Source organism: Pteronotus mesoamericanus, unplaced genomic scaffold (assembly GCF_021234165.1).
Source record: "Pteronotus mesoamericanus isolate MK-2021 breed Mesoamerican mustached bat unplaced genomic scaffold, CSHL_Meso_final contig_84, whole genome shotgun sequence".
NCBI classification, from domain to species: domain Eukaryota; kingdom Metazoa; phylum Chordata; class Mammalia; order Chiroptera; family Mormoopidae; genus Pteronotus; species Pteronotus mesoamericanus.
In genome coordinates this window covers 755,067-780,744 of record NW_026555267.1, presented here as the reverse complement: position 1 = coordinate 780,744, position 25,678 = coordinate 755,067, and the positions used below count along the sequence as shown (strand labels likewise).

Sequence of the window (25,678 nt, the reverse complement as noted above, 5' to 3'; positions counted from 1 at the left end):
ATACATTCTAGAACATTTTCTTTACCCCCCAGAGAAATTCCATACCCATTAGCGGTCACTCTCCATTTCCCCCAACGCCCAACCCCAGGGAAACACTAATCTATTTTGTTTCTATAGAATATTTGCCTATTCTGGGCACTTCGTATCAATGGAATCATAAAATATGTGGGGTTTTTGTGACTAACTTCTTTCTCTTAGCTTGCAGGGCTCATCTATGCTGTAACATAACATCGTTCCTTTTTTTAAAAAGGGATTTTATTTATTTATTTTCAGAGAGAGGTGGAGAAAGAGGGAGAGAAACATCGATGTGTGAGAGAAACATCAATTGGCTGCCTCACACACACCCCCAGCCGGGGACCTGGCCCACAACCCAGGCTGTGCCCTGACGGGAAATCAAACCAGTGACCTCTCAGTTCGCAGGCTGGCGCTCAATCCACTGAAACACACCAGCCAGGGCTATATCATTCCTTATTATTCATTCCTTTTTATTGCCAAATAATGTCCTATTGTAGGGCCATATCATTTTTATTTACCCATTTATCAACTGATGGACATTTAGGCTGTTTCCACTTTGAGCAAGTTATTTCTCTGTTTCAACTTATTCATCTACAAAAATGTGAAATACATCCTAAACAATAAAGCACTACATGCATGTAAAGACATTATTTTCATCCACACTTATATGAGACAACTCAGGTGAACACAGCAGCCCGTGTGACTTCCCGGGGCGTGTGGCCGATTGTCGGTTGACTCAGGGGCGTTAGGCATCTCTCTGGGTTTGATCTCTATGTTCACTCCATTTTGCTCTTTTCCTAGGTAATGGACTGTATCACTTAGCCCCAGCCTATCCTCTCATTAATATCTGTTGCTAGGAGACCAGGCGAGAGTATGCTTAGCTCAGTGTAATCCAATGCCACTGTAGAAAATCACTCAAATCATAAGAGAATAGTATTTAAGCATGACGCCAGCTTCATTTCATCCCAATTTTTAGCAAGAACAGGGAAAAGGGCTGAGGATACAGGTGTCCTGAGGGACCTGGGTTTACCGACTACCCTGTCAACTCTCCCTTTCTTGATGTTAGGTTCGCTTGCTTTCACCACTCACACTCACCTGTGCCAGGGTGACTTTTCCCCACTGGCCATCAAGTGTGTTAAGGTGATATAAAAATATTTCAATATTAGCAAGGGAAAATAAATTAGGGAGGAAAACTTCTTGCCATAGAAGCAATTGTCTTCTATGTAAGTACAAAAGTTCTAAAAATCTAATTTAGAAATTAATACTATTTTGCTCCCATAACTGCCTGTTACTTTAAAAAAAAAATTTTTTTTTTTTTGCAGGTATGTTACAGCTATAAAATATGTGGGTGCCAGAGGTGTAGAGGGGAAAGGCTGGGATGAGGCGCGGATTACGTAAGAATGATTGTTTCCTTTAGCGCTGGTAGCTGCCTGGAGCATAATTACCCCTTCAAAGCCTTGGTAAGAGCAGCCGGGGATAATGAACAGTGGTTAAAGATGCTTTGTTTTACATCCAGCAAAAAGGATCATTAACACCTCAACTGTTCTTTTAACCAAGCCTGTGGAAGGGCTCCTGCTACTGTTGACACTCACGGTAGGTCCGGTAGGTCCGCTGGATGATGGCGGCAGGGCAAGGGGTGGGTGACTCACCAGGAAACAGTATCGCTGACTTGCACTGTGCGCACTCCTGCTCCTCTCCGCTCCCGTGTTTAATTAAGAGCTGACTAGTACAAAATAAAGGAAACTGCAATTCTTCGCTGGAACTGTCTGGGGAGCAACAGCAATTTTGCAGGGAGGAGGGGTATCTGCCAGAAAAACTGCATTATCATTTCCCATTACATTTCTGTTTAGTCTTAATGTCACATCTGATTCTTAAAGGGCAAGAGGGTTATGAGTCCAAGAGACAGCTTATTGAAACAATGATACAGAAGAAGTGGTAGCATAGTTCCATCTTCACTTTATCAAAGGGGAAATAAAGGGAAAGAGCTGTGACGAGGACAGTATGCTTTGCCTGAGACATAACTCCAATCACATCAGGGAAAACCCCAGAACGAATGCAACTATGGTTGGCTCAACCTCATCCATGACATCATGTTTCACATCATTCAGAACTTTTTGTAGAAGTCTATCGTGACCTGTTTGTTGACTGCCCGGGAGTCATTTCTATTTGTTCGGTCCCTGGGGAGACAGAATATGGGACTATTTTCTTACAGTTCAGTTTGGATGGAGGGAATTGAACTTAGTTCACAAAAGTGCCAAATTCCACACCGCCCTCTTTCAAAAAATACATGAAAAGAGCAAGCAAGAAGTCAGCGTTCTAGATTTGTCAGACTAATGCTTCACCACCTCCTCTCCACCTCAGAATAGTGGCCAGGAAACTCTTCTGTTGACCAGTTAAGATAGGTGAAGGGAGATCATCGGTAGGGTCCATAGTTCCCACAATGCTATTGATTACACTTTTCTCGTAAACTTAAAAATAAAAGACCATGAACTCAAGGTTTATTTTAAGTTACCAAAGTCCCTGAAAAAGAGGACTAGTTTATTTTTAGTATCAAAGAGATTAACATTAGTCTCATCATTCAAACTCACCGGCTTAGAAAGCTGCAAACCCCATACAGTTTCTAACAACCTACTAACTGTTAAGAAAAGATAACAGTAAAAGTTACGTGAGTAGGAAAGATCAAAGAGTAGAAAATGCCAAATTAGGGGTATCCAGAGACAAAGCAGGCTTTCTGTGATTGAAATAATATTTCATGCCTATGGTTCAGGAGTAAGATGCTTCTATTAGGAGCTGAGAAATCAAAATGAGAAAACTGTTGGTATCCAAACTGGATGCCTGAGTTCTCTGCCATGCCATTTTTGGCCAGTCTAATGCCATCAGTTGGAGAAAGAGGCCTGAGCGGATGGAGGAAGAAATTCTCAACTTCTGGTCAACCTCCAGCCCCAAGGGTAGGACTGAGGACTGAATACGGATATACTCAAGGCCTGACAATTTTGAAAACTAATCACTTAGGATCTGAGTCAGGGCTGCTATGAAGAGCCAGGTCGCTTCCATCCCAGGGCCTTTGTACTGGAGACCACTGGAAGAATGGGCATCATAGGGGAGAAGCTGACACAGCTAGCGCTGTGTGATTTAAAAGGTGGTAACCCACACGGATGGAAATAACAGCCCTTAACGCTATCCCTTAGATTATCGACATGATTCTACCGTTAGAGCAGCAGGACTAAATAAATCCTTAATAATTCCAGGTTAGGCCGGATCTTGTGTCGGAGCTCATAGTAGAAGCTATAGGTTCTACTCTATAAAGTCTGCGCACAGTACAGATCCAAGAGGCCGGAACACTTACAGACTGTGGCAGAACATGTGGTCTTCAAAGATTTGCTTTTCTTTTGCTGAGAAGCTCTTGTCACAAATTGGACAATAAAGGGTCTGAATGGGCTGCTGCTCCAAGGTGTGATCACAAATGTCACCAGTAAAGTCTGATTTGCAGGTGGGGCATTTCTTCATGGAAAGCTGGGAGAAAGAACAAAGGTCAGTAAAGACAGAAGCTGTATGTGGCAGACACCACGCCTACTTTATTTTCCACCCTACCCTCAGTATCTAGCATAATACTTGGCACACGGTAGGTCCTCAAGATAGAGAGGATGAACGAACAAATTCCAATTTGGGGAGACTCACTGGGGCTATCTCTAACCTCGGGATTGAAGGAACCTAATATTGCTGAAGCAGTCAACTCGCTTCCGGCCTGGAAGGGGTGCTGGACATACCTTGTTTGGCTAGCTGCCTAGTTCACATCTCCTTCCTAATCCTGCTACTAAACTCAACTCACAATGGAGGTCATTGAGCAGAATGTTGATGGATAAACTGCGCTTTCTCCTCCCACCTCAGTCAGCATTGGGCACTGAACAAGCTGATCCAGCTGACTTCTGGAGTTACCAAAATGCTCCCCATGGCTCTCCCGTGAACGAAAGCAGGAGGGGAAAATTTCTCAAGGATCTGATGTGGTCACGCAAAATACTTACCAGGCTGGGGGCAGAACTTTCTTGGATGCCTGAAGGTAATAAAAAAAGATTTCATTCAATGAAAATATAGCATCCTTAGATCTCCAAATGTGTTCTAGCAGCTGTTTTCTGTAACCCCCATTGTTCCCTTTCTCCCCACTGTCTATGTCTCTTTATCTCTTTTATAAACCATTTACTTCTGAGAGAGGGGATCTAAGCCAATGATAAAGGAAAAAAGGGAAAAATAATGAAGTGGGCTTCTTCAATAGCCATGTATATTATAGAATCAGAAAAAAACAATAAACCTGTTTTCAGTGGGTGGACAATGAGATTTTAGTAAAATCAGTAACAATTTAATCAGGAAACGGTCTGAGAATATATTTTAAGACTGACTCCATGTAGTTGTTCTTCAAATAAAGTGTTTACAAATATTTTTAGAGAAAAAAAGAAACTTGCATCCCTGCCTGTTGCAGAGATCTGACTGCGGCTCTCAAGAAGACACGACAGCTTGGACCTGTCCAGAAAAGCAAATGAGGTCTCACGTCACTTTTAAAGACAAAAGAGGGAAGTTCCCTGTTTGGCAAGGACATCGGACCCCTGGTCCCTGAGCGACAAGGACCCCCAAACCATCCAGGGGTCTCCGCGGAGCACACTCCTGCCACCCCTGGTCAGGCCGTGGGGTGGCCGCCGCGGCTGCCCATTCCTGGGTGGCATTACCCGCCGCTTGTGCTTCCATTTCCAAACCTTAATTAGCTTCCTCAGCTTTTTATGTGTATATCTTCTACACAGAGGCATTTCCCTGATTTATGGATCTGGAATATAGCCACGGGACTCAATTTGTGTCTGCCGCCTCGAGGCGAATGATCTGATTTGCGTCTTCTAGATTCAGATTTATTTCTCAATTAACACTTCTCGCCCGGCAATCTTTCTGTTGGGTTCTCAGTTTCTGCCCAGCAAGTCTTAACAATGAGATTGGTCTTAATTAGCATCTCAGACACAAAAAAAATTTAGTGGGGGAAAGGGATGTAGGCAGGGGTCTTTCAGCGCGAATGGCAACGTTGTCTTACCGGAATATGGATTTCCATAGACAAGCCCTGGGTTTTGTCCTGCACTTCCTTGATTTGAAGTAGGCACTTGACATGGCAAAGAGTCAAAATCCATGTAACTCATCAATCTGCTGTTCTCCCTCTTCAGAAGCTAAGGATAGAAGATTTATAGCGACATGTTGAAAGACAACAACACAGAAAGGCCCCAGTGAATTGGCAAAAGGGTGCCCATTACAGGTAGCTCTTAATGAACAGAGCGGCACGGGAGGAGCCCAGGAAGCAATAAACCACCATTCTTCAGAAGGGGAAGAAGCAGCCTCTATACTCTGGAGATCTGAGTTCTTAACATCTGAATTTAGATATGTACCACACTTCGTTTAGATTAATGTAAAAAAGAATTTAAAATCTCTAAATATATACCAACTGAAGGAGGTACAAAAGTTGTGTGGATAGATGAGGCTGTCAGGAGCTATGTTAAGAATGAAATTATTGAATATTATTGAGAGCAAAATGCTTCTTTTTAGTCTCCTTTGTGGAAAAATTTTCTTACACAATGTAAATATTCAACTGATACCATTTTCCCTTCTTCATGTTTTATCCCATCCAATAGATATAGCAACAGAGGGAGTGAGATGGAGGAAGGAAGAGAGGGAGGGAGAGGATGAGAGAAAGAATGAGAGAGAATAAGCTACAAGGAGGGCAGACAGGACCAAAAGTTCTTAAAAAAAAAAAAATTAGTAAACTGCCCCTTAACATCTTAAGAGAGCTTTACTATAGTTCTTAACAAAACTTCCAAATATCAGATCTTTTCCTTCTTGTAAATTGTGTGCACACTCCCTCCATACCCCTGGCTGACCCCCTCAGACTATCCCAGGAAAGTAAGGATTTCAAAGTCAAGGAATACTTGTCCAAGTCAAGAGGCTGGGAATGACAGGGCCAGAAACAGACCCCAAAGGCTTTCTACAATGCCGAAACACAACGGCATGAATAGCGAAATCAAAAGCAGAAACGATTGCTTGGAGGCATAGCCCAGAAGAGTTACAAAGAGGGCAGAGAGGGGGACTGCCAGAGGTGTAGACCTAGGAGTGGCCAGGATGCATGGACACCCACTCTTCGATGCTAGGTAAGGGCATGAGAACGACTTCAAGGGCAACCATTTTATTTGCTGCCATCATCCTTCATCAATCAATCATAACTTGCGTTGAACACAGCAGAAAATAAATATTAGTTGGATGAATGCATAAACTAATGAATGAATGAATGAATGAATGTACAGCATTTATTAGCAGCCTACCATGGGTCCAGCACTGGTACAGACTACCACTTCTGCTCCTGGTTTGGCAGCAGAGAAAAAAGGAAAAGTCGTGCTGAAGGAAAGGGGTTCCTCAGCCAGCATAAAAGCAACAAAAGGTCTTACCCTCCAAAGACAAATTTACAATAGTGGGGACGACAAAACCAAAAGTAGCAAGTTAGATCTTCATCAAAGCTGTTCCTTTCAGGTTGACTGTTGTTATGCCAAACAAGTTTGTTGTGGTAGATTAGGAAACCAGATTAAATTTGCTTTCTTTAGGAGAAACTGCCTCCCACACTGTCCCAGAAGGGGCTCTTTTATTTTAATTTTAATTTATTTTTTAAAAAGATTTTATTTATTTTTAGAAACAGGGGAAGAGAGGAAGAGAGGGAGAGAAACATTGATGGGAGAGAGAAACATCGATCAGTTGCCTCTCATACACACCCCGAATGGGGGCTGAAACCACAACCCAGACATGTGCCCTGACTGGGCTTTGAACCCAAGACCTTTTGCTTTGCAGGATGATGCTCAACCAATTGACCCACACCAGTTAGGCTGGGACTCTTTTATTTAACTTTTTAATTTATCAGCATACCACTGGGTCACCCTGTTCCTTCCCCTTAAAATCTTGGGGTTTTCTACTCTTACATACTTACATCATTTTCTTTTTCCATTCTCTCTTTCTCTCTCTGCAGAAAGTTATATATAATCTTGTTTTCACTCAGCCTTTTAGAGAGGTCAAAGTTCTCGTCCTGTCAATAATTTAAAAAAATTATTGGGATTAGAACCATATATGGAAACCTGGATCCGAGGCGGGGTAAAACAAGGTGGTCACGGGAGCTGCAGCTTTCCAGAGTGTTGGGAGTGACGTGGGGAGGGGAGCTGGGGCAGGGAGGAGCGGCACTGTGTGTGTGTTGTTGGGGGGGGGAGCGGGGGGGGGGGTGCTGACTAATAGAAAAGTGACTTAACCGAATGCCTGAGAGTCTGGGCTGGCACAGAGGTGCTGGCTTCCTCTGGTTTAGCTGAGGGGATAAGTGTCTAAGTGACTTAGAGAGAAGAAGGAGGCTTGGGGAAAATCTCAAAACTGATTTCATCAGAGTTAGGGATAAATGGAGCCTTGATTAACCCCTACACGGGGTTAAACCCAAACACGGAAATAATCATCTTTGTCTTGAATAAACATCTGAGTCAATGCCCTGAATAACCCTGAAGCACTCAGGGTTAGGTTGGCCTGACTTCGTCCCAAGCGTGAGTGAGGACAGGCACATTACACTGAGGAAGGAAGAACTCCGGAAGGCATTTATCCAGAGCTACCAGGAACCCAGGCTGCAACCTCGGGCTTCCCAATATGATAGGTTGATCTGACTAGTTTCATGAACACAAAATTCCTAGGCATGCTTCAGAGCTTCCCATCTCCTACTACATACATCCACATTCGCATACCTCACAAAAACACTTAAGCTAATCCTATTAGTTCCTCCACACCCCTCCCTGCCAAGGTTTTCTATGTGAACGCTGGTGCCTACACTGCTGTGCACTTGCAGCTGACCCTGAGGTAGTAATGCAAGGGGGGCCGCCCACGGACAGTGCTGACCACAGGCTCCTGGCTCCCCAACCCTACCGGCTCCTGCTGCACTTCCTCAAAAGGCAGAAATAAAAAAAGGGCTCTCTCTGCATCTGTAGGGAAACCTGCTCAGTGGTTACAAAAGTCTTCCCTGAGGCCCATGGCTCAGCTGGGACCTGTATTTCTGGGGATTCACAGGCTGGTTTCTGGCCTCACGCTCCATCCCGCCTCTTAGCAGAAAGATAAATCTCTCTCCTTAGCAAGGGTATACAATCCTTTGGGCTTGTCTAAGAACCACAGACCTTCACACCCCTTGCTTCCTGGGCCCCTTATCTCTGTCACCTCCCAGTGCAGCAGCCCCGAACTGCCCGATCTGTTTGTGGAGTGGAGTCGTTGACACTCTTTGTTCTTCTCTAAGGAACAGGCTTCCCTGGCCTCTACTTTTGCCTTTGGGTGGCCCTCCACTTGCACTGACTGCTCCTTCACTGCTGCTGTTTTTTGTTCCCATGCTCCTGAAGTGTAAGATACATAGTGTTCACAGGGGCCTTTTGGCTGCATGAGGAACAAGAATTGCTATGAGCTGGGGAGCCCCTGGGTCTTGCAAAATGCTCCATGAAAACCAAGGAAACCCATACCTGCCGCAGGACAATTCAAACATTTGAATGGCTCTAGATTATTTAAAACAGTAATTTCTTTGCTACAGTAGAGGTCACAAACTCAAATGTGTCTATCAGTAGGGGCCCGGCAAGTAATGTAATTAAATGAAGGAGCTGAATGCAGTGAGACAGTGAAGATGCAGCCAAACAGAGGACACAGGGCCCACCTAAAGGGTGCGGCCGCTGCGCAGCTCCAGATGGGGGTTCGGGTCTTTAATTTTTCAATAGAAGCTGGAATACAATTTTAATGGGAAATATTCCCATTTGCAAGTAATGGTAATTAATTCAATTTTTTAAAAAGCACCATCTAGGCCAAATAAAACATTTCTGTGGACTAAACCTGTGAACTGGCGATTTTCACACTTTGTTCTACTTTTCATTATACCAGGCTAAAATATACGTATCTTATATATAGAGTAGGTAGTCAATAATTCATTGAATAATGAATGGTGCATATATGATATGTTGCAATCCCAACAGCTGGATAGCCTCCAGACATCAGGATTTCTAATGCTCTTACATCAGTTCAGAAAACAGGGCTTCGAGGCACCTGTCATTGCTAGGAGGCCTCTTTTCTGACAATATATTAGAGAAAATTATTAGTCAATTAGGCTATCATTACCATTTTATGATGGCTCAGAATAATTTATAATGATGATAATTGCTAATATTATGTTAATTATAACAAATTTTGTTTTGACAGCCGTAATATTTTCCAATCGTAGAGCTCAACTGTATAATCAGTTGTGTGCCTGCACGATAACTCTTTAAGAAGGGAATTCCTAGCCCAAGGCTCTATTTACTACAACCTGTCATGAAGTTTAACTTCCAATATTCTTTTAGCACTCATCACACATTAGAAATACCTACCCTTCCTGAACATTTTGTACATAGCAAATTCTCTGTCCTTCTGGGTAGAATACAAAATGTCCAGAGGTAAGAGCTATTCTCATCTGTCTTTTTTAACCTGTCCATCACCTGAGTATAGACCTTCTCCCTTCCTTTCTGTAGGCTCCTCCCACATAGCCACCCAAAGACACACTTGCCGATAACTCCTGCTGTTTCTTCGTTGCAGTAGCTTCTTTCTGCTTTAGCTCGTCCATTTTCTGCTCAAGCTTCTTCTGATGCTCCCTCTGCACGAAAACAGATTTCAGTACCACTGTTAGGAACACGAACACACACACACACACACACACACACACACACAGGCACTGCGGAAGGGCCTGCTCAGCTACTGAGCAAGCAGGATGCAGAGAGAGGAGCAAGCCTTCTCTTAGTAGTTTCTGAGAACAGCCATGAGATACTTCATTTCAGATGGCTACCTCTGAGGCCTTTCCAGAGCCAGTGACATCCGGGTACATGACAGAGTAAAGAAAGAATGATGTATATAGTGTCTCCTAAATGCCAAAAAATGTTATTTTCTTTCATGACTCTACCTGTTCAGTTAAACTGAGAAGAAGCTGGCCGTTTTCCCTTTTCAGATGCTCCAACTGCTCTGTCTTGTCTTGTTCTCCCTGGACAAGCTTTTCCATTTCTTTCTCTTGAGTTGACAGCTGTGCCTACAGCAAAAAAAGTGAATAAAACCAAGATGCAAAAGAGGAAAAACTAACCAGGAACAATGCTTTTTAATGTGCGGTAATATAAAGAAACGTGAAAGAAACGTGTGTTCTGTTACAACCTCTGACTGCCAAATAACCCTTCGGACTTGGCTTTTCAGCTGTACCTTGCACCCTGAGAAGCTAAGACACAACTGAGCAAAATTCAAAACGACCTTAAAGCCCTTCTTCAAGGCACAGCTTCCCAGAGAGAGAGAGGAATTCTGCTATCTGCTTTACATTCAGGATCGTGCTTTAAAAGACTTTGTAACTAAAAGAAAAATGGTTTGACAACCATTGGATGACAGTCATCCGTCTTAGGACCTCATGATAAATATAAACTAAAAAATTTATTCAGTTCCTGTGGACTGAGACCCTAAAAAAAAGTATGGGAAGGTCAAGAATAGAAAACACATACGATGGGACTTCAGTCTGATGCTTTGAAAGGTATACTGTTAGGCACTCACTACAATGAAATGGATCTCCCTGGGCTGCCGGAGAGGAGGTGGCAAGACTAAGGATATACACTTGGGCAAAGGTGTGCCGTTACCTACCTGAAGCTGATCCATTCTGACTCTCATCTGCTCGTTTTCTGAGCACATCTTCTGGTTTTGTTCTTTCAGTCTGGGGATGAGGACAGCACTGTGTGAGATACATGTTGATGCCGGCAGGCTCCCCCAGACCCTTAAATGACTGAAGGCAGCAATGGCCCTAAGCCTGCAGATTTGTTTTAAAATCCACTACTCTCTTCTTCAATCCTGTTTTGGTTTCCTGACCTCCAAGTGCAGGTATTCGATACTTAACATTAATACTTGAATTCAGCTCATTTCTCCTTACCATTCTGACACTAATTCTCTAGTCTAGCATCAAAGAGCTCATGGCTCAAAGGGGAGAATCACACCTATCAACATCCTAATAGGAAGACTGGAGTCTAACAAATTCTAAAGATCTAATCTGACCCTACCTGCGGGTGCCTCTAATACAGGTGTTCCTCCCACCCAAGGGTCACACTCACTGAAGCAGCTCCGTCTCCCAACTGTCCTTCTGCTCTTTCACTGTCTGTTCCAGGTTCTTGTTGATGCTCTTTAAAGTTTCTAATTCCTCCTAGAGATTGAAATGTCAAAGGGACAGGCCATTTCTAAGACAGTTCTAGTATATCAGGCAGCCAAAAAATATCAGTATTTATTGAGCATGCATTACATGTCAGGCATGGCATGACGCAACAGTGCATAAAATATCCAAGTAAAGGAGTTTCCATATTCAAATATTCTTAATATGTTCTGTCCATATTAAAAATGTATCTACCTAAATTTCTCCTCCACTGGAGCACTATTTGCCCATTAATTTATTAAGCAAGCATTTGATGAGTGTCTATTACACACCAGACACTGTTCTGGCATTGCAAACACAGCAGCGGATAAAATGAAGTTGTTTTTCTCCTAGAAATGTGCAGTCCAATAAATTCAGAATGTTACATATGTAATTCAAAAATGTTAGTAGCCACATTAAAAAAAGTAAAAAGAAACATGAAATTAATTTTACCAATAGTATAGGTAATCCACTATATCTAAAGTATTTTTTTAGCACTGACTGGTGTGGCTCAGTTGGCTGGGCATCGTTCCACAAGGTAAAAGGTCTCCCTTTGGATTCTCGGCCAGGGCACATGCCTGAGTTGCAGGTTCGCTTATGTGAGGCAATCACCCAATGTTTCTCTCCCTCTTTTTCTCCCTCCCTTCCGCTTTCTCTAAAAATAAATAAAATCTTTAAAAAAGTAAAATAAAATACTGTTTCAACATGTAAACAATAAAAAAAATTTACATTTTTCTCAGACTAAGTCTTCAAAATCTGGTATATATTTTATACTTACTGTGTATCACAAGACAGCCGTTTTTCTTTCCTGATTTCACTCTGAACTGAACCAATTCTTATGTGTAAGTCACAACTATCTCCTTTGAGCTTCAAGATTTAAAAAGTTTTAGTTTATAGAGTTTTAAATATCATTTTTTTGTTTAAAAAATCATAGTAAAATATATATAATTTTACTCTCCCAGCCATTCTGAGTGTAGAGCTCAGTGGCGTTCAGTACAGCCACATGGCTGTGCAGCCACCACGACACCCGCGCACAGAACTCTTTTCATTTTTGCAGAACTGAAGCTTCGGTCCCACTAAACACTAACTCCCCCTTACCCCTCTCCCCAGTTTCTGGCAGCCACCATTCTACTTTCTGTTTCCATGAAGCTGACAACTCTAGGAACCCCACGTAAGTGGAATCACATGGCTTGTCTCTCTGGGTCTGACCCACTTTGCCCAGCAGTGTGTTGCACCATGTGCCAGAATTTCCTTCCCTTTTAAAGCTGTACAACATGCCATTTTATGTACATACCGCGCCATGTCTCTCCATCCATTCATCACTGACACCTGACCCCACGCTTTGGCCATTGCAAAAAATGCTGTTACGGACATGGGTACTAGTATCTCTTTGAAGACACAGGTATTATCCATCCCCTTTTTACAGGGAGGGAAATTGAAGCTCCTTAAAGATGTTAAGAAATGTCTTCTGGCTCATCAAACAGTAAGTGGGAGAGCCAGCCCGTGTGCTTCCAAAGACAAGGTCCCTAATCATTGTATGATCCTGTCTCTAAAAAGCATGGGCTTTACCATCAAAAATATCTGAGTTCAAATCCCAGCTCGTTGCAAAGCTATAGACTGTGACATTGTGCAAGTCCAAGCTGCAGGGCTGCCGTAAGCAGTGAGTGAAGTGAAGCGAAGCAATGTGCTTAATTATAGTGTCTGGCACGTAGCAGGTGAGTCATAAATATGGGCTTTTGTCATCATTGTAATAACTGGTAGCAAGTATGTAGGAGAGCTTACCGTAGAACCCAGTCCCTCTGATTCCTTGGCTAGAACCTGGCAGGTATTCTGGAAGGCTCCTGGCCAGATGCTGGTTCTTGACAGCCAAGTTGTGACTTATACCTACTCCTCCTTTGTTTGTTATCTCACTGATTGGGACAGGCCAGGTCTGCAGCCTGGATCTGCCACCCACACTCCTATTCCAGCCCAGGGCCAAGGACATCACAGGCATTTTTTGTGACAGCAAGGTGTAGAGAACAGAGCACTGTCTGGGAGTCCAGAGAAGTGAGTCCTAACTCAGTGTAATCACTTCACTTCCCTTCTCCTCTGGGCCTCAGTTTCCTCACCTGCAGATCAACGGCTTTATAGGCAGTGATTACCAAGGTCTGTGTGTTTTGGAAACTTCTAAGCTATGACCTCAGGGTAATTAGCTTATAGTTTTTAGAGAAAACTCTCCACGTCCGCGTCTAGCATGATCAACTCTCATTCACCACCTGCTGACTTGAAGACAAGTTGCAAAGAGTTTGGATAACCCACAGCTTTCCTTTATTACTGTTTGCTCTCTTGATGTCACATGCTAGCTAATCAAAGCAAATTATTTCACATTATAAATAGGCAATGGGAAGGCGCAGTCAGACTGCCTCGGTCCGAATCCTGACTCCGTCACTGATTAGCGGTATAAGAGATTACTTAACCCCCTGAGCCTCGGGTAACTCATCTATAAAACTGGGGTAATAATAGTACATATTCCAAAGGTTTGCCTTGCAGTTTTTTAAAAATAGTCCACATAAAACTTTTAACACTATGCCTATTCAAAGAGATTGTATGAGGGAGCGAGATCGCAAGCCAAACAGGAAATGCTGCTGGCTAAGAGGCACCACCCAGTTCTGACCTCCACACTCCAAATTCACCTTTAACCAGCAGCCATACCTGCTTCTTTTGGAGCTCGGCTTGCATGTCTGAGTTCTGCTTCTGGAGGCTGACACAGCTGTCCTTCAGCTCCTGGTTTTCTTTGCAAAGCTCGCTGTTGTGCTGCTTGATCTCTTCCACCTCACCCTACGAAAGAGCATTCCATAAACTCCTATTTGACCCTTTATTGCTCAGTGGATACTCAAATCCGTCTAGCAAAAAATTCCCACAACCTGGGACAGTGAGGGTCTGGCTGAGTCCCACTCTCTGTGTACCCCGAATGGGAGCAGCCCCTCAGTATGTAAGGAAGATAGTAATAGAGGTTTATCTGTATAATTTGCAGCACTGAGTCTGCCATTACCAAGGAGAAAGATAAACAAATTTAAGGTCATAAAAAATGGAAAGGGGGAATGATAGAAGAATGTAGATTCTTCTTGCAAACACTTCATACTGTTTGTTTCTCTTATGGACTTAGCTCCTTGAGGCCAGGGACAGTGTTTCAATTAATTCTCCATCGCATCTCTGGCGCCCACCGCTGTACTGGATGGAGAGTAGGTATTCTGTTAAGTAACTGAGTAAATGAATCTAATATGCAGGACAGGCTCTGTGTCAGAACTGAGAGATAGAAAGACTATTTGGTGGATCTCTCCTTAAAGGAGCTTTATCAATGAACTGTGGTGGTAAGATGTGGGGATGACAAAAATTAAGGAAATAACTGAATGCCAACTGAGTTACAGTCGTTTTAGAGAAACAAGAAACCACCTGTTAGGATTTTTGTTAATGTTCCTAAGTCATTCTGGAGTGGGTTTGAGGGAGTATTGTGTAAATTCTTCTCAATAGTATCAGTTAGAAATTCAATAAAGGCTTTTTGACTCAAATTTCACCCTCCTCTGGAATTGCTGCTCTTACTGGCAGGAAGGGATGGAGGTGAGATCTTCACAGACCTGAGTGGTGACGACCAGGATGTCCTCCTCATTTTCTGGACGGAACTGGAAAGGGATGCTTGCTCCCCGGACCACACCATCCTGATCCACATAGCAGAACTGGTAGTACTCATCATCCTTGGGCAGATAATAAGCTGAAAACACAAGGTGATTTGTAATCCAAAATAAGGTCTACTCAGGAAACTGAAAATCTGGAAGTCTTTTATCTGCTCCAGAAAGCCCAAGCTCAAGGAAATAAGTTGGCTGCTAACTGTCTTCAACGCCTTTGATCCAGACAGTATTTTTCTCACCTTTGAACTGGACTTCCTGCTGTTTGGTCCATTTGCTGTCTAGGTCAGCGGGCAATGTAACCCACATGAAGGTATAATACTCACGGGTTGTCTTCCATCCCACCTGCAATGACAAGAGGCTCTCGTTCAGCACCTGGAAGTGCTCAGGGGAAAGTCCTTACTTGCTCTACGTCTTCTCAAAATGCACTTATTTTTTATTTATGTTCTAAAGACAACAGAATGAGTTCATTATGACAAGATCCACTCACCATGGATCAAATCTTGTTGTTTGACTTATGACAACTATCTACGATAAAATGTCTGATACAACTATAAATGGGCACACACACAGAGTCCAAAATACCTGTCTTAGAAGTAAATGAAAACTGGCCACTCAACATCCAGGATGAAAGTTCCAAAATTTTTATCTTTAAGTCAGACATAGAACTGAGAGTGACTGAGGAAAAAGATTCCAGAATTGTGATCCTTGGTCCTGCTATCCTCTTACAATGGTGTTTTGGAACTTCTTAATCAGGAAGCACTTTGGATTTGCTCTCCTCATTGGTTCATCCTCTCTTGTGTCTAATTTAGTCTTGTCACCTCTACCAACCTGGTTAGACTATTACATTTTTTTAAATGCATTTTTTGAATAGTGTGAGTGTTGGGGGTGGAGGGACAAGAGACTTCTTAGATTATGAAGCACCAGATAACTGTGTCCAGTCTATATAGTTCCTTTTCTTCAGTGTTTTTCTTAATGCATGCTTCATGAAGGATTTTTGGTGCTAAAAAATAACAACAATCTGGTAGTCATAAAGGCTTTTTCTAGGTATTAAATGCATTAAGTCATAAAATATAAGGGTACTGTAAAATATGCCCCAGAGCAGACAGCTGGCTAAGTGGAAAATATTCTCACTAAATGTGAAGAGGAGTAAAAGATAGCTCAAATCGTATCTGAAAGATAAGAGCACACCAGAGAATAGAAAGGGAGCCATTGTGTCTTCAAGGGGAGAATGCTCAGCAAATGAGGAGCAAAATTACATTTATTGCCATATTTTGACCCTACCTGAGCCCAGTGGGAAGAAAAAAAAACTAAAAATAAATTCTGTTTTTATATATTAAGGAATTGGAGCAGGGTTGAAAAGGCTACACCGAAAGCTCATCAGAACATACGAGGGCATGTTTTAGTGTCTCATTAATACACACCCCATTGCTGTAAGCATCGCAGAGCCGCTGCTGCGTGTGGGGGTGCAGGAAGAGGGAATTTTATGGAGTCTTCATTCACATCCTGGAGTTTCTTAATGCACCGTGACCAAAATATCATCTGGAAAGGCCTAAGAATTACTGTTGCCTTGGAACAGGGAACAACATTTAGCTCCCTGCAATTTCTGTCCTTGGCTCCTCCACCTGGGCAGTCCTAGTCCCAGTCTACCTCCCGTGGCTTGGTGTCTCCCCTTTCTGCGACCTTGGAAACACCAACATGCCCAGGGAGAGGACAGTTTGGAGCGCAGCACTATGTGCTGAAGGAAGGAAAGCCAACTCCCTCCCACTTTAGGCTTGATCGTTGGTGGTGGCTTTTGCTGTAGCGAGAGGATGGAGCATGCTGCACATTCGGAAACATTTCATGAGTGCCTACTTGGTGCCAGGAAGTACCAGTGTTTGGGTTGATGTGGAGTTGAGGAAAATGATTAAAAACACACTAGCCCTGGCTGGTGTGGCTCAGTTGGTTGGAGCATCGTCCCGTAAGGGCACATGCCTAGGCTGCAGGTTTGATCCCTGGTCCGAGTGCGTATGGTAGGCAACCAATAGATGCTTCTCTCTTGAATCCATGTTTCTCTCTCTCCCTTCCTCTCTCTCTAAAAGCAATGAAAAAATATCCTCAGGTGAGGGTTAAAAAAACAAACAAAGACACTCACACACTGAAAAAGCACTGGGTGAACTTTAGAAGTGATATACAAAGGACAAAACTTTACAGTTAACTTTTAATTCTCCTAACTTACCAACTGTTGTTCAAAGGAATTCAGCAGAATAGAGAAGAAGGAGCAAAAGTTTCAATGTCAGACAAGCTTGTTTACTGGGGGACCTTGGGGAAGTCACCATCTTGAATATATTCATTGTATCCATCTGCACACAAGAGGTAATACTACTTACCTCAGGGGGTTGCTGTGCCGTGAGGATTAAATTAGAGCACACATACACAACCCATCAAAGACCTAGTATGTCATATAGTCTCAAAAACTTTCAGTTCTTTTCTGTTAGTCTTAAAACTTTCTTTCAGGCTTCAGGGTAGGTGTTCAAACCAGCCATAAACATGAGAGGCCATTCTTTGGATTAACCATTTCTTCACTGAGGTCTGGCAATACCTCAGAAATACATGAAGCATTCCAAAAGTAGACGCATTTTTAAATGTTTTTAAACATTTGTTTTTAAAAAGCCTGACTCTCACTTGGTTTACGGGCATGACCTCCCTGGAAGTTGCCACATGCTGGGGGGATACAAGCAAGTCTAAGCTAAATAGAAGCATAACAAAAAAAGTTTCAGATTACACTACAAACTCTAACAAGCATTTTTTTTTTTTAATCCTTTTTTTTTTTTTATCTCTACCTGCCCTGTCCAATATGATAGCCACTAGCTATCCGAGGCTATTTAATTTTAAGTTAAAGTTAGATAAAACTTAAAAGCCAGCTACTCAGTCACACTAGCCACATTTTACGTGCTCAACAGCCACATGTGGCTAGAGGCTGCTGTACTGGACAAGGAAGGTACAGCGCCATTGTAGCATGTCCTACTGGACAGCTGGCTACCTACAGGGGAAAAAACCCCAACCATTGTCTTCTTTACAAAATACGAAACACGCTGGTATGTCAGTTTTAACATCCTTTAGTCTAATGGTTCAGCATTCTGCAGTCAGGGAGCTGCCATGAGACCTGCCAGTGTCCTTCTGGCTGTCTATCCCTGTCTCTAAACACCAGCTGCCACGGCTCCATCAATTAGCTTGGAATTTCAAACAATTAAGGAAAAGTAACTTAATGAGGGATGTAAATAAGCACCAGCTCCTTCACAGCGCAGTCAAGAATGATGTCTGCTTTCAGGATGAACAGCATTGGCAAACACGCAAATGACATACTAGTTGTCAAAACAAAGGTCACGGGCATTGGAAGTCAGCAGTGTAAATTGCTTAAATTTGACCTTTATTTCCTGTCTCTGGAAATAGGAAGATTTGTCATGATGGTGTGTGTGTGACAGAGAGACACAGATGAGGGGAAAAGCCGAGGTAGAGAGTAAGTTGACTATAATAAAAAAGTACCATTTCTGTACATGAACTGACAGGGTGATTAGAACCTAGAACAGGTCACTGAGGGAGCTCATAAACTTTCTGTCACTGGAAATCTGTAGAAAGAAGGAAGACACACTTCTTCAGGAACAAATGGCTTGGATGCAAGATGTTGAACCCAGTAATGTCGCAACATGCCTTCCGGATATGTAATACTCATATTAAAACAAATTAAACACAAACGATGTAAGGAAACAATCATCCCAGTCAAGCCACAGAAACATTCCAAAATAGGATAATTTTTTAAAATTTACATTTGGTCTTTGCAAGCATAATAGAAGTCGGGGATTGTACGATTTGCCACCACATTTCTGCCCGCATCCCACAAGACATGCTGGTGCGTGAAAGGGGAAGTACAGGGGAGCTTAGTTCAGGACCTTAAAATTGGCCAGATGTAATATGCAAAATGCTTATTATACATGGTAATGAAGATTCACCTCTAGTTCCTTGTCACTTGGTACCAAATTAGCTACTTACTCTAAAGATTCCAATCCAGTCCTTTCGACGGGGGATGAAATTCTCGGTGAGGGTGTAATAGCAAGTGATATCACCTCCAGGAACATAGAACTTCTCCACACTGTTAAAAATGACCTGAGAGAAATGACAATGGTCCAGCATGACAGCTGATATGGGGGGGTCTTCTAGCGTGTCTTCCATGGTGGGGTCCTGCGGATGAGACATGGGATAAAATAAGGCTCAGAAAGGGTTGTCTGAAATGGTGGAGCTTTCTGGGCTCTCACCCAGGGAACATTCTGTTCAAAAGAAATCAGGAAAAGAAACAAAAAAAAAGCCTGACCAGTACCGAGATCATACAGCTTGCTTTTGGTTTCACTTTGAGCCATTCTGCATTCACAACTTCCTACGCCACGAGGATTTTCGGAGAATATCTTTGATCTCTGCACCACAGGCGCCACCACCCTCGCTACCCTTATTTTCTCTGCTCCTGGCTAGCGTGTTCACCTCCTTCCAAATGCCTTAGATAAGCAAGGCAGCCTAAAGGAAAATAGCCTGAGCTGGGAATTGAAAAAATGTGAAGGGTCCGGTCTTGAAACCAGCTCTTGTGGTAGAGTAGGCCCTTCACCCAAAGTAGAGACACGGTGAATGACAGAATCAAGAACTTACCACAGAGTCGGCACAGAGGGAGGGTTTAACAGATGTTAATGATTATTACTATTGTTGTGGGGTGTTTTTTTTTTTCCTTTCTGGCACAGTGTTTGCCCTCACGATGGGTTCCAACCTAATACAGAAGTTAGATGAGTAAACAAGTGGCAGCTAAAGGGATAGTGGAAGTGCAAAATCTCTTAGGTTCATCTCTTAGGGAGAGATGTGACTGGTTAGGAAAATAGAGAAAAACTTTCGGGAGTGAGCAGAATCCTCGATGAGCCCCTAAGGAAAATGAAGATTTTGACAAGTGGGTTTGGGTGAGGAAATTCCAGGAATGAAACAGCGTGCATAAAAGCAAAGGAACAAAAATGCAGCCCATGTTTGGAGGAGAGCAAGCAAGTTTGGACCCCTATCTGTAAAGTGGCGATGATAAACTCTCTGGGTCACAGTACAGAATAATGCATAAAAGAAACAAAGTCTTTTGAGTTGTTGAGACCTGATACTTTCTGCCTTTTAAAATTTACATGCCCTGTCTTCCAAATGCCTCCTTGGTCTAATGTGTAGTGAGTTCATGATTCTCAACCCATAATTTTACTGGGAAATGAAAACAATATCGCAGCTCTACACAGCAGAAGAAAGAGCTGTACATACACTACATGATACCTTACAAATTCAGCTGTTGGAACTTGTTGGAAGATTGTATGTATGCATACACACAATTGAAAATAAGTACATACAATTAAACAAACAAAACACACACACACACACACACACACACATACACACACACACACACAGAGTAGCCCTTTTGCCCTGCCCACCCTACATATTTCCTGGTTTTATTTTGAACGTTAAGCAATCAAGCCTCTTCTTCCAACTCCATGAAGATCAGTTGTTTTCACAGAGAAGGGGATTTTGAGGCATTGAACTATCTATCCTTGGGATTGAATTTAGTAACAACAACAAAAAAAAGTATTGGCTTTCTGGTTGGTGACACAGTTTAACCACATCCTCAACCTCAAACCTCAGATCAGTTTTTCTAAGGAAGAGAGAGATCACGTTGCAGTATAGGTCAGGACTTGTTCCTCCTGATAAGTTGGTGCCCATGTGAGCTCTTAGAGGCTTTGGGAGGGCGGGAAGGAAGGTTCTGGGCCTGCAGACCCCTGTCTTCCCTAGCGCTCGCCAGGCATACCGAGGCCAGCAGGTTCCCTCTGTCCTGAGCCCGGAGCACCATTTATCAGAGCATGAAAAGTGGCTTAATCTGTCCTCTGACTACGGATCTGAAGAACACTCAGACAAGAATGACTCCAGGGCCTGTCTCAGCCTAAGTACCACCCTCCCTGTTCTCTTCCGTCACAACACTGTCACTACGTAATGTCTGGCCCACAGTGATCGCTGATCTTGTATTCACTGAATAAATGAATAAATAAGATGTGTATGTAGTTCATCAAAAAAGAAAGGAAGGGGATCTGTAGGTAAACAATGGTGTGAATGGTGGTGCAACTAATTCTTTTTTTTTTTTCAGTCCTGCTCTTAATTTGCTGGATACAGTTGGAGAAGCTGCTGTTTCTAAGCTTTCGCTTTTCTAAAATAGGGTAAGGAGATGATAATCTCCAAGTGCTATGTCAATTCTTGGTATGGCTGGTTCAGCTGGCAGAGCTGGTTCAAGTGGCATGATGCCAAAAAACAAAAGGCGCAGATTTGATTTCCTTAAGGACTCATAAAAGTCACACTCCATTACCCGCCTTCCACACACTCAAACTCTGGCGAGCTGCTTTGTAAATGGGTGCTCCTGTGAAAGACAAGACCAACTAAGGGTATGGGGGCTTGGTACAGCCTCTCTTTCCTTACTAGAAAAACAATCTATACATTAGTTCATGAACAGAAGAGCACTGAAGAAAAGTCAGCATAAACGTTCAAAACAACATGGAGCCCTGACTGGTGTGGCTCAGTGGGTTGGGTGTAGTCCCGCACAGCGAGGGGTCGCCAGTTCAATTCCAGGTCAGGGCACGCCCTTGGGTTTCGGGCTGGTCTCGGTTGGCGTGTGTGCAAGAGGCAACTGATTGATGCTTCTCTCACATTGATGTTTTTCTCCCTCTCTTTCTCCCTTCCTTCCCCTCTCTCTAAAAATAAATAAATAAATAAATCTTTTTTAAAAAAATGACATGGAAGAGCTCATGCCAAAGCTTGAGTGTATATAGCTAATGGACACTTTATTCTTTCATCCGAAAACCTAATCACCTGTTTGGAAAAGTCAACAGTCTTGATTCCTTGCTTATCAAAAATGTAAGAGACTCCATGAAATTCCCCATTTCAACAATTTCATCACCTTCCCAGGACTCAGAGGGCACTCAATGGCATTCTGGGTATTTGGAACTCAATCATTCTGAAAATAAAAACTCCTCTCTGCCAAGACTGGGAAAGGGGCTGAGGAGGCAGGCAAAGCAGAAACCAGCAGTGGCTCCCCTTGTCTGCCTCTTGCCAAAGCTGAAGACGGAAAAAGCCATGAGCAAACCTAGAGGGTGGCCTTGCCAGTCTGAGCGGGGCCAGTGAGGATGCCTCACTGGACTTTTCGTGGAAGGAAGGTGTCTACAGTTTTAAGGTCAGTGATCCTTAAAGCCTCTCTTCCCTCCAGTGATAAAATACCCCAGGACAAATGGGAATTTACCTTTCTGACAAAGCAATCTAGAAATGACTTTTTGTGCAGGGGACAGAAAGAGTATGGAAGGAAAATTAGAATGATTTAAGCATCAACTTCTCCCTCCTTTAACCACTCTTCCCACTGTAGAACCTGTCTACCATCCCACCTCTAATTCTGGCACTACCCATAGAGGCAGTGAAGGGAGAAGAAATAGAAGCGCAAAAGTTAATTTTAGAAGCCCACAGAGCTACTGAGTCATGAAAAGGCAATGGGATGAATTAGGCGCCCTAGAAATTGTGGAACGGTATTCCACCAATTCTTTACTCCTACCCTCAAGTCAAAGGCTGGCCGCATGACGAGTGACCACGGAAAACAAATAGGAGTTTTTAAAAACAGACCATCAAGCATGGGAAAATAGTGCAGATTCCATAAATTGTCATGGGCATTTTATTAGGACTCTGACATTATTGTTACCTTTTTTTGGGCGGGGGGGTGGGGCTCAGTTTCCAAAAGGATTCAGGTCCTCAGAAGAGGTGGCAATAATAGACGATGTATTTTAAAATGAGTCTCCAGAACTGGTTCCTGGCTTCTAAGAAAATCTGACACATTTTCATCTAATGGGCTTTTCCAGCCTATACTCTACTCCCAGAACTGTTTCATGAGGCCACAGATCCTCTTGTTCTCCTGAGGAAAAGGAACAACAGCCAGTTCTACTTCTGCTCACTCTGAGTGAATCTGTACGCTTAACTGATAGGCTTCATAGCAGAAAAATTTAAAAATTCCTAAGCATACATTTTTCCTCATGTATGCTGAACCACAAAGAAAAAACTTCATTAAAAATAACTAGAATTCTCCGTTAAAGAATGCCCAACTTTTTATATTAGCCTTTTATAGCTACTATAAAAATATAAATAGCTCTGGCTGATGTGGCTCAGTGGGTTGAGTGCTGGCCTGGAAACTGAAAGGTCACCAGATTGATTCCTAGTCAGGGCACACGCCTGGGTTGCAGGCCAGGTCCCCAGCTGGGGGTGTGCAAGAGGCCACACTGATCAATGTATCTCTCACACATTGATGTTTGTCTCCTTTCTTTTTCCCTCCCTTCCTCCACCTCAAAAATAAATAAATAAATACATCTTTAAAAAAATAAAAAGACTATAAATCTGCTGTAGTGGGCACATGTTTCAAGAAAAATGAAGACTATAGGTAGTTTCTCTGGATTAGTTCACAGAAGGAAATCAAATGCTTTCACAGCCAAGGGAAAGCTGCAAAGCAGTTCTTCATTTGGGAAAGGTTAAAACAAAGACAAATAAACACCAAATCCACATTAACCTAATTTCTTCATCCTTCTGCTTATTTGACTTTCTAAACAATCAGCAATTGGTAAATGGACGAACTAATTTGAGTCCCACTCTTCTCTGGCCCAGGGAAATATCCTCGGAGAACACTGATAATGGATATGATGGGTTTGTAGATGGCCCGAGACAGGCAGCAAAAGCAAAGGCACGTAGTCACTGGTCCTCAAATTATTAAGCCACTGGGTTTGATTCAAATTCTCCAAGCTCATTATAGTTCCTTACCTAGAATTTTTCAGAGTGCCTTAGAAAAATTGTATAGCCCCAGCAGGCTCTAAATAGTACTCATCAACAGCTGTTTGGATTGGCTGCCCAGCTTGTTCCAAGCAGACCTCCATCTCACATCCCTCACCACCAGAGCCAGCAGTACTACGGAAGAACCGGAAAGCAGTTCTGGGACATGACATAACCAGAAACTGTGAAAAGCTCAAAACTGTGTACTAAATCTCCTTTTTCCTTGACTGAGGTTTTACACTTTTATCCTGAAAGGGGTGACTCTGCTAACCCCAAAAGCGGCAGGGGGAGTGGCAGCGTTTGGAGTGTAGTGGAAGTGGGACCAGGCTAGGAGCTGAGGCACCCGGGTACCTGTCTTAGTTCTGCCACTAACAAGCTCTGAGATCTTGGCCGAGTCACGCTACCTTTTAGGTCTGTCTCCTCATCAGTAAAATGCACAGATCAGGCTAGAATACCTCTAAGAAACTTTCCAGCTATAGCAATGATCCTAAGTAAAAGAAAAAGGAATTAGAAGAATTCATTGTAACTGTCTCACTTTTCATCTAAGAAAATAAGGAAGCATGGCATTACATCAATAAGTGCTGTCAAGTTTTTTAAAAGAGCCCCAAATGTACTATCTGACTTGAAAGATAACATGACTTGTTAGTGCTATGGAACTCTTACTGACCACCTTTCTCAGCGTTCTTTCCACTCTACAGCTATCATTCTGCTAAAGGGTAGGGTTTCAGGTAGAGGCCTTCTGAAAACACCTGTGAAAGCGAGTCCCCTGGATATTCCTTGATCATGTGCTGTACACTATTTACAAAGACCTATTGCATAAAAAGTCCTTTGCTTTAAATGGTTTTTGCAATAGTGGAGAAAAGTTATAATATACAGCAGGTCCTTGAATAACATCGATTTGTTCAACGTCGTTTAGTTCTAATGTTGATGAGATGTTGTAGGAACTTAACTCTTGTTTCTGTCCCTTAGCTTCTGATAAAACTGCCTTGCCTATAGGACATTGCGCTTAAAGTCATAGAACCTATGACAACGTTAAGTGAGGGTTAACTGCATAGCATCTGTATTATTCCACTCAGCTCCAAGAACGGCCACTTGTTAGCTTGCATCAGGAGCAAAGAATCCAAGTGATAGAAAAAAGTTAACATGCCCGGGAGAAGTTGAAATCACAATGTGAGTGGGAACATTAGCCCCTAAACTAAACTGGCTTGATGGTGGCAGTGGGAGGGGCTACGGGATATCGACTGTAAAGAAGCAGGTCACTACACTCCAGCTGCTCCCTCTTCTCGGATGCCTAGAACCTCCTCCAATTACAGAGGCCTCATCTGAAGGAAAGGGGCGTCAGGGATCAAGCCTACTTGTATAGACAGTGCAAATGAGGCCCAAAGAGAAAGTAACTTGCCTGGGTGACCAGGGAGGACGCCGCGTCCACCTCCAAGCAAACGAAAAAAGTCACGGAGATTAAGGAACCACTGGGACCTCCGCCCGCGGGAGGGGGCGTGATGCTGTGACGTCAAGACCCTCACTCCCGTCAGGGGGATCCCTTCTGCCCAAGGAGTCTCCCACCCGGCCGCCAGCACTGAGGTCCTGCCTTGCTCGGGAGAAAGCTGTCCCTCAACCCTTCAAGGCCGCGGAAAGAGATCCAGGGGCTCCGACGCCACTCCCACTTACTGTTTCCCGAGAAAGAGGGAAGGTGGTGAAAACCGAAACCGGTAGCACTTTAACCGCCCGTGGTACTTTCTCAGGTCTGGAAGTCTGATTTGGGGAACCCGAGGGCCCACTGCCACTAATTACCCTCCCTCACTCCAGGGACTCACCAGAGGCAGCAGCCGGCGGCGGCGCAACAGCAACAGGACAGGGCAGGGGACGGGGGCGGGGC

General features: G+C 43.2%; 1 protein-coding gene across 1 annotated transcript; it reads right to left on the bottom strand.

Moving 5' to 3' along the window:
- Positions 1–2,512: 2,512 nt before the first annotated feature.
- On the bottom strand, positions 2,513–25,673 carry CALCOCO2 (calcium binding and coiled-coil domain 2). The gene is made up of 13 exons (XM_054585351.1): positions 25,617–25,673; positions 18,949–19,137; positions 15,162–15,264; positions 14,872–15,005; positions 13,949–14,074; positions 11,184–11,272; positions 10,723–10,792; positions 10,010–10,132; positions 9,620–9,706; positions 7,010–7,105; positions 5,084–5,213; positions 4,038–4,066; positions 2,513–3,528 (listed from the first exon to the last, which is right to left on the bottom strand). The coding sequence occupies exons 2-13, from the start codon at positions 19,126–19,128 to the stop codon at positions 3,358–3,360; spliced, it is 1,338 nt and encodes a 445-aa protein (XP_054441326.1). The 5' UTR covers positions 19,129–19,137; positions 25,617–25,673; the 3' UTR covers positions 2,513–3,357.
- Positions 25,674–25,678: the final 5 nt, after the last annotated feature.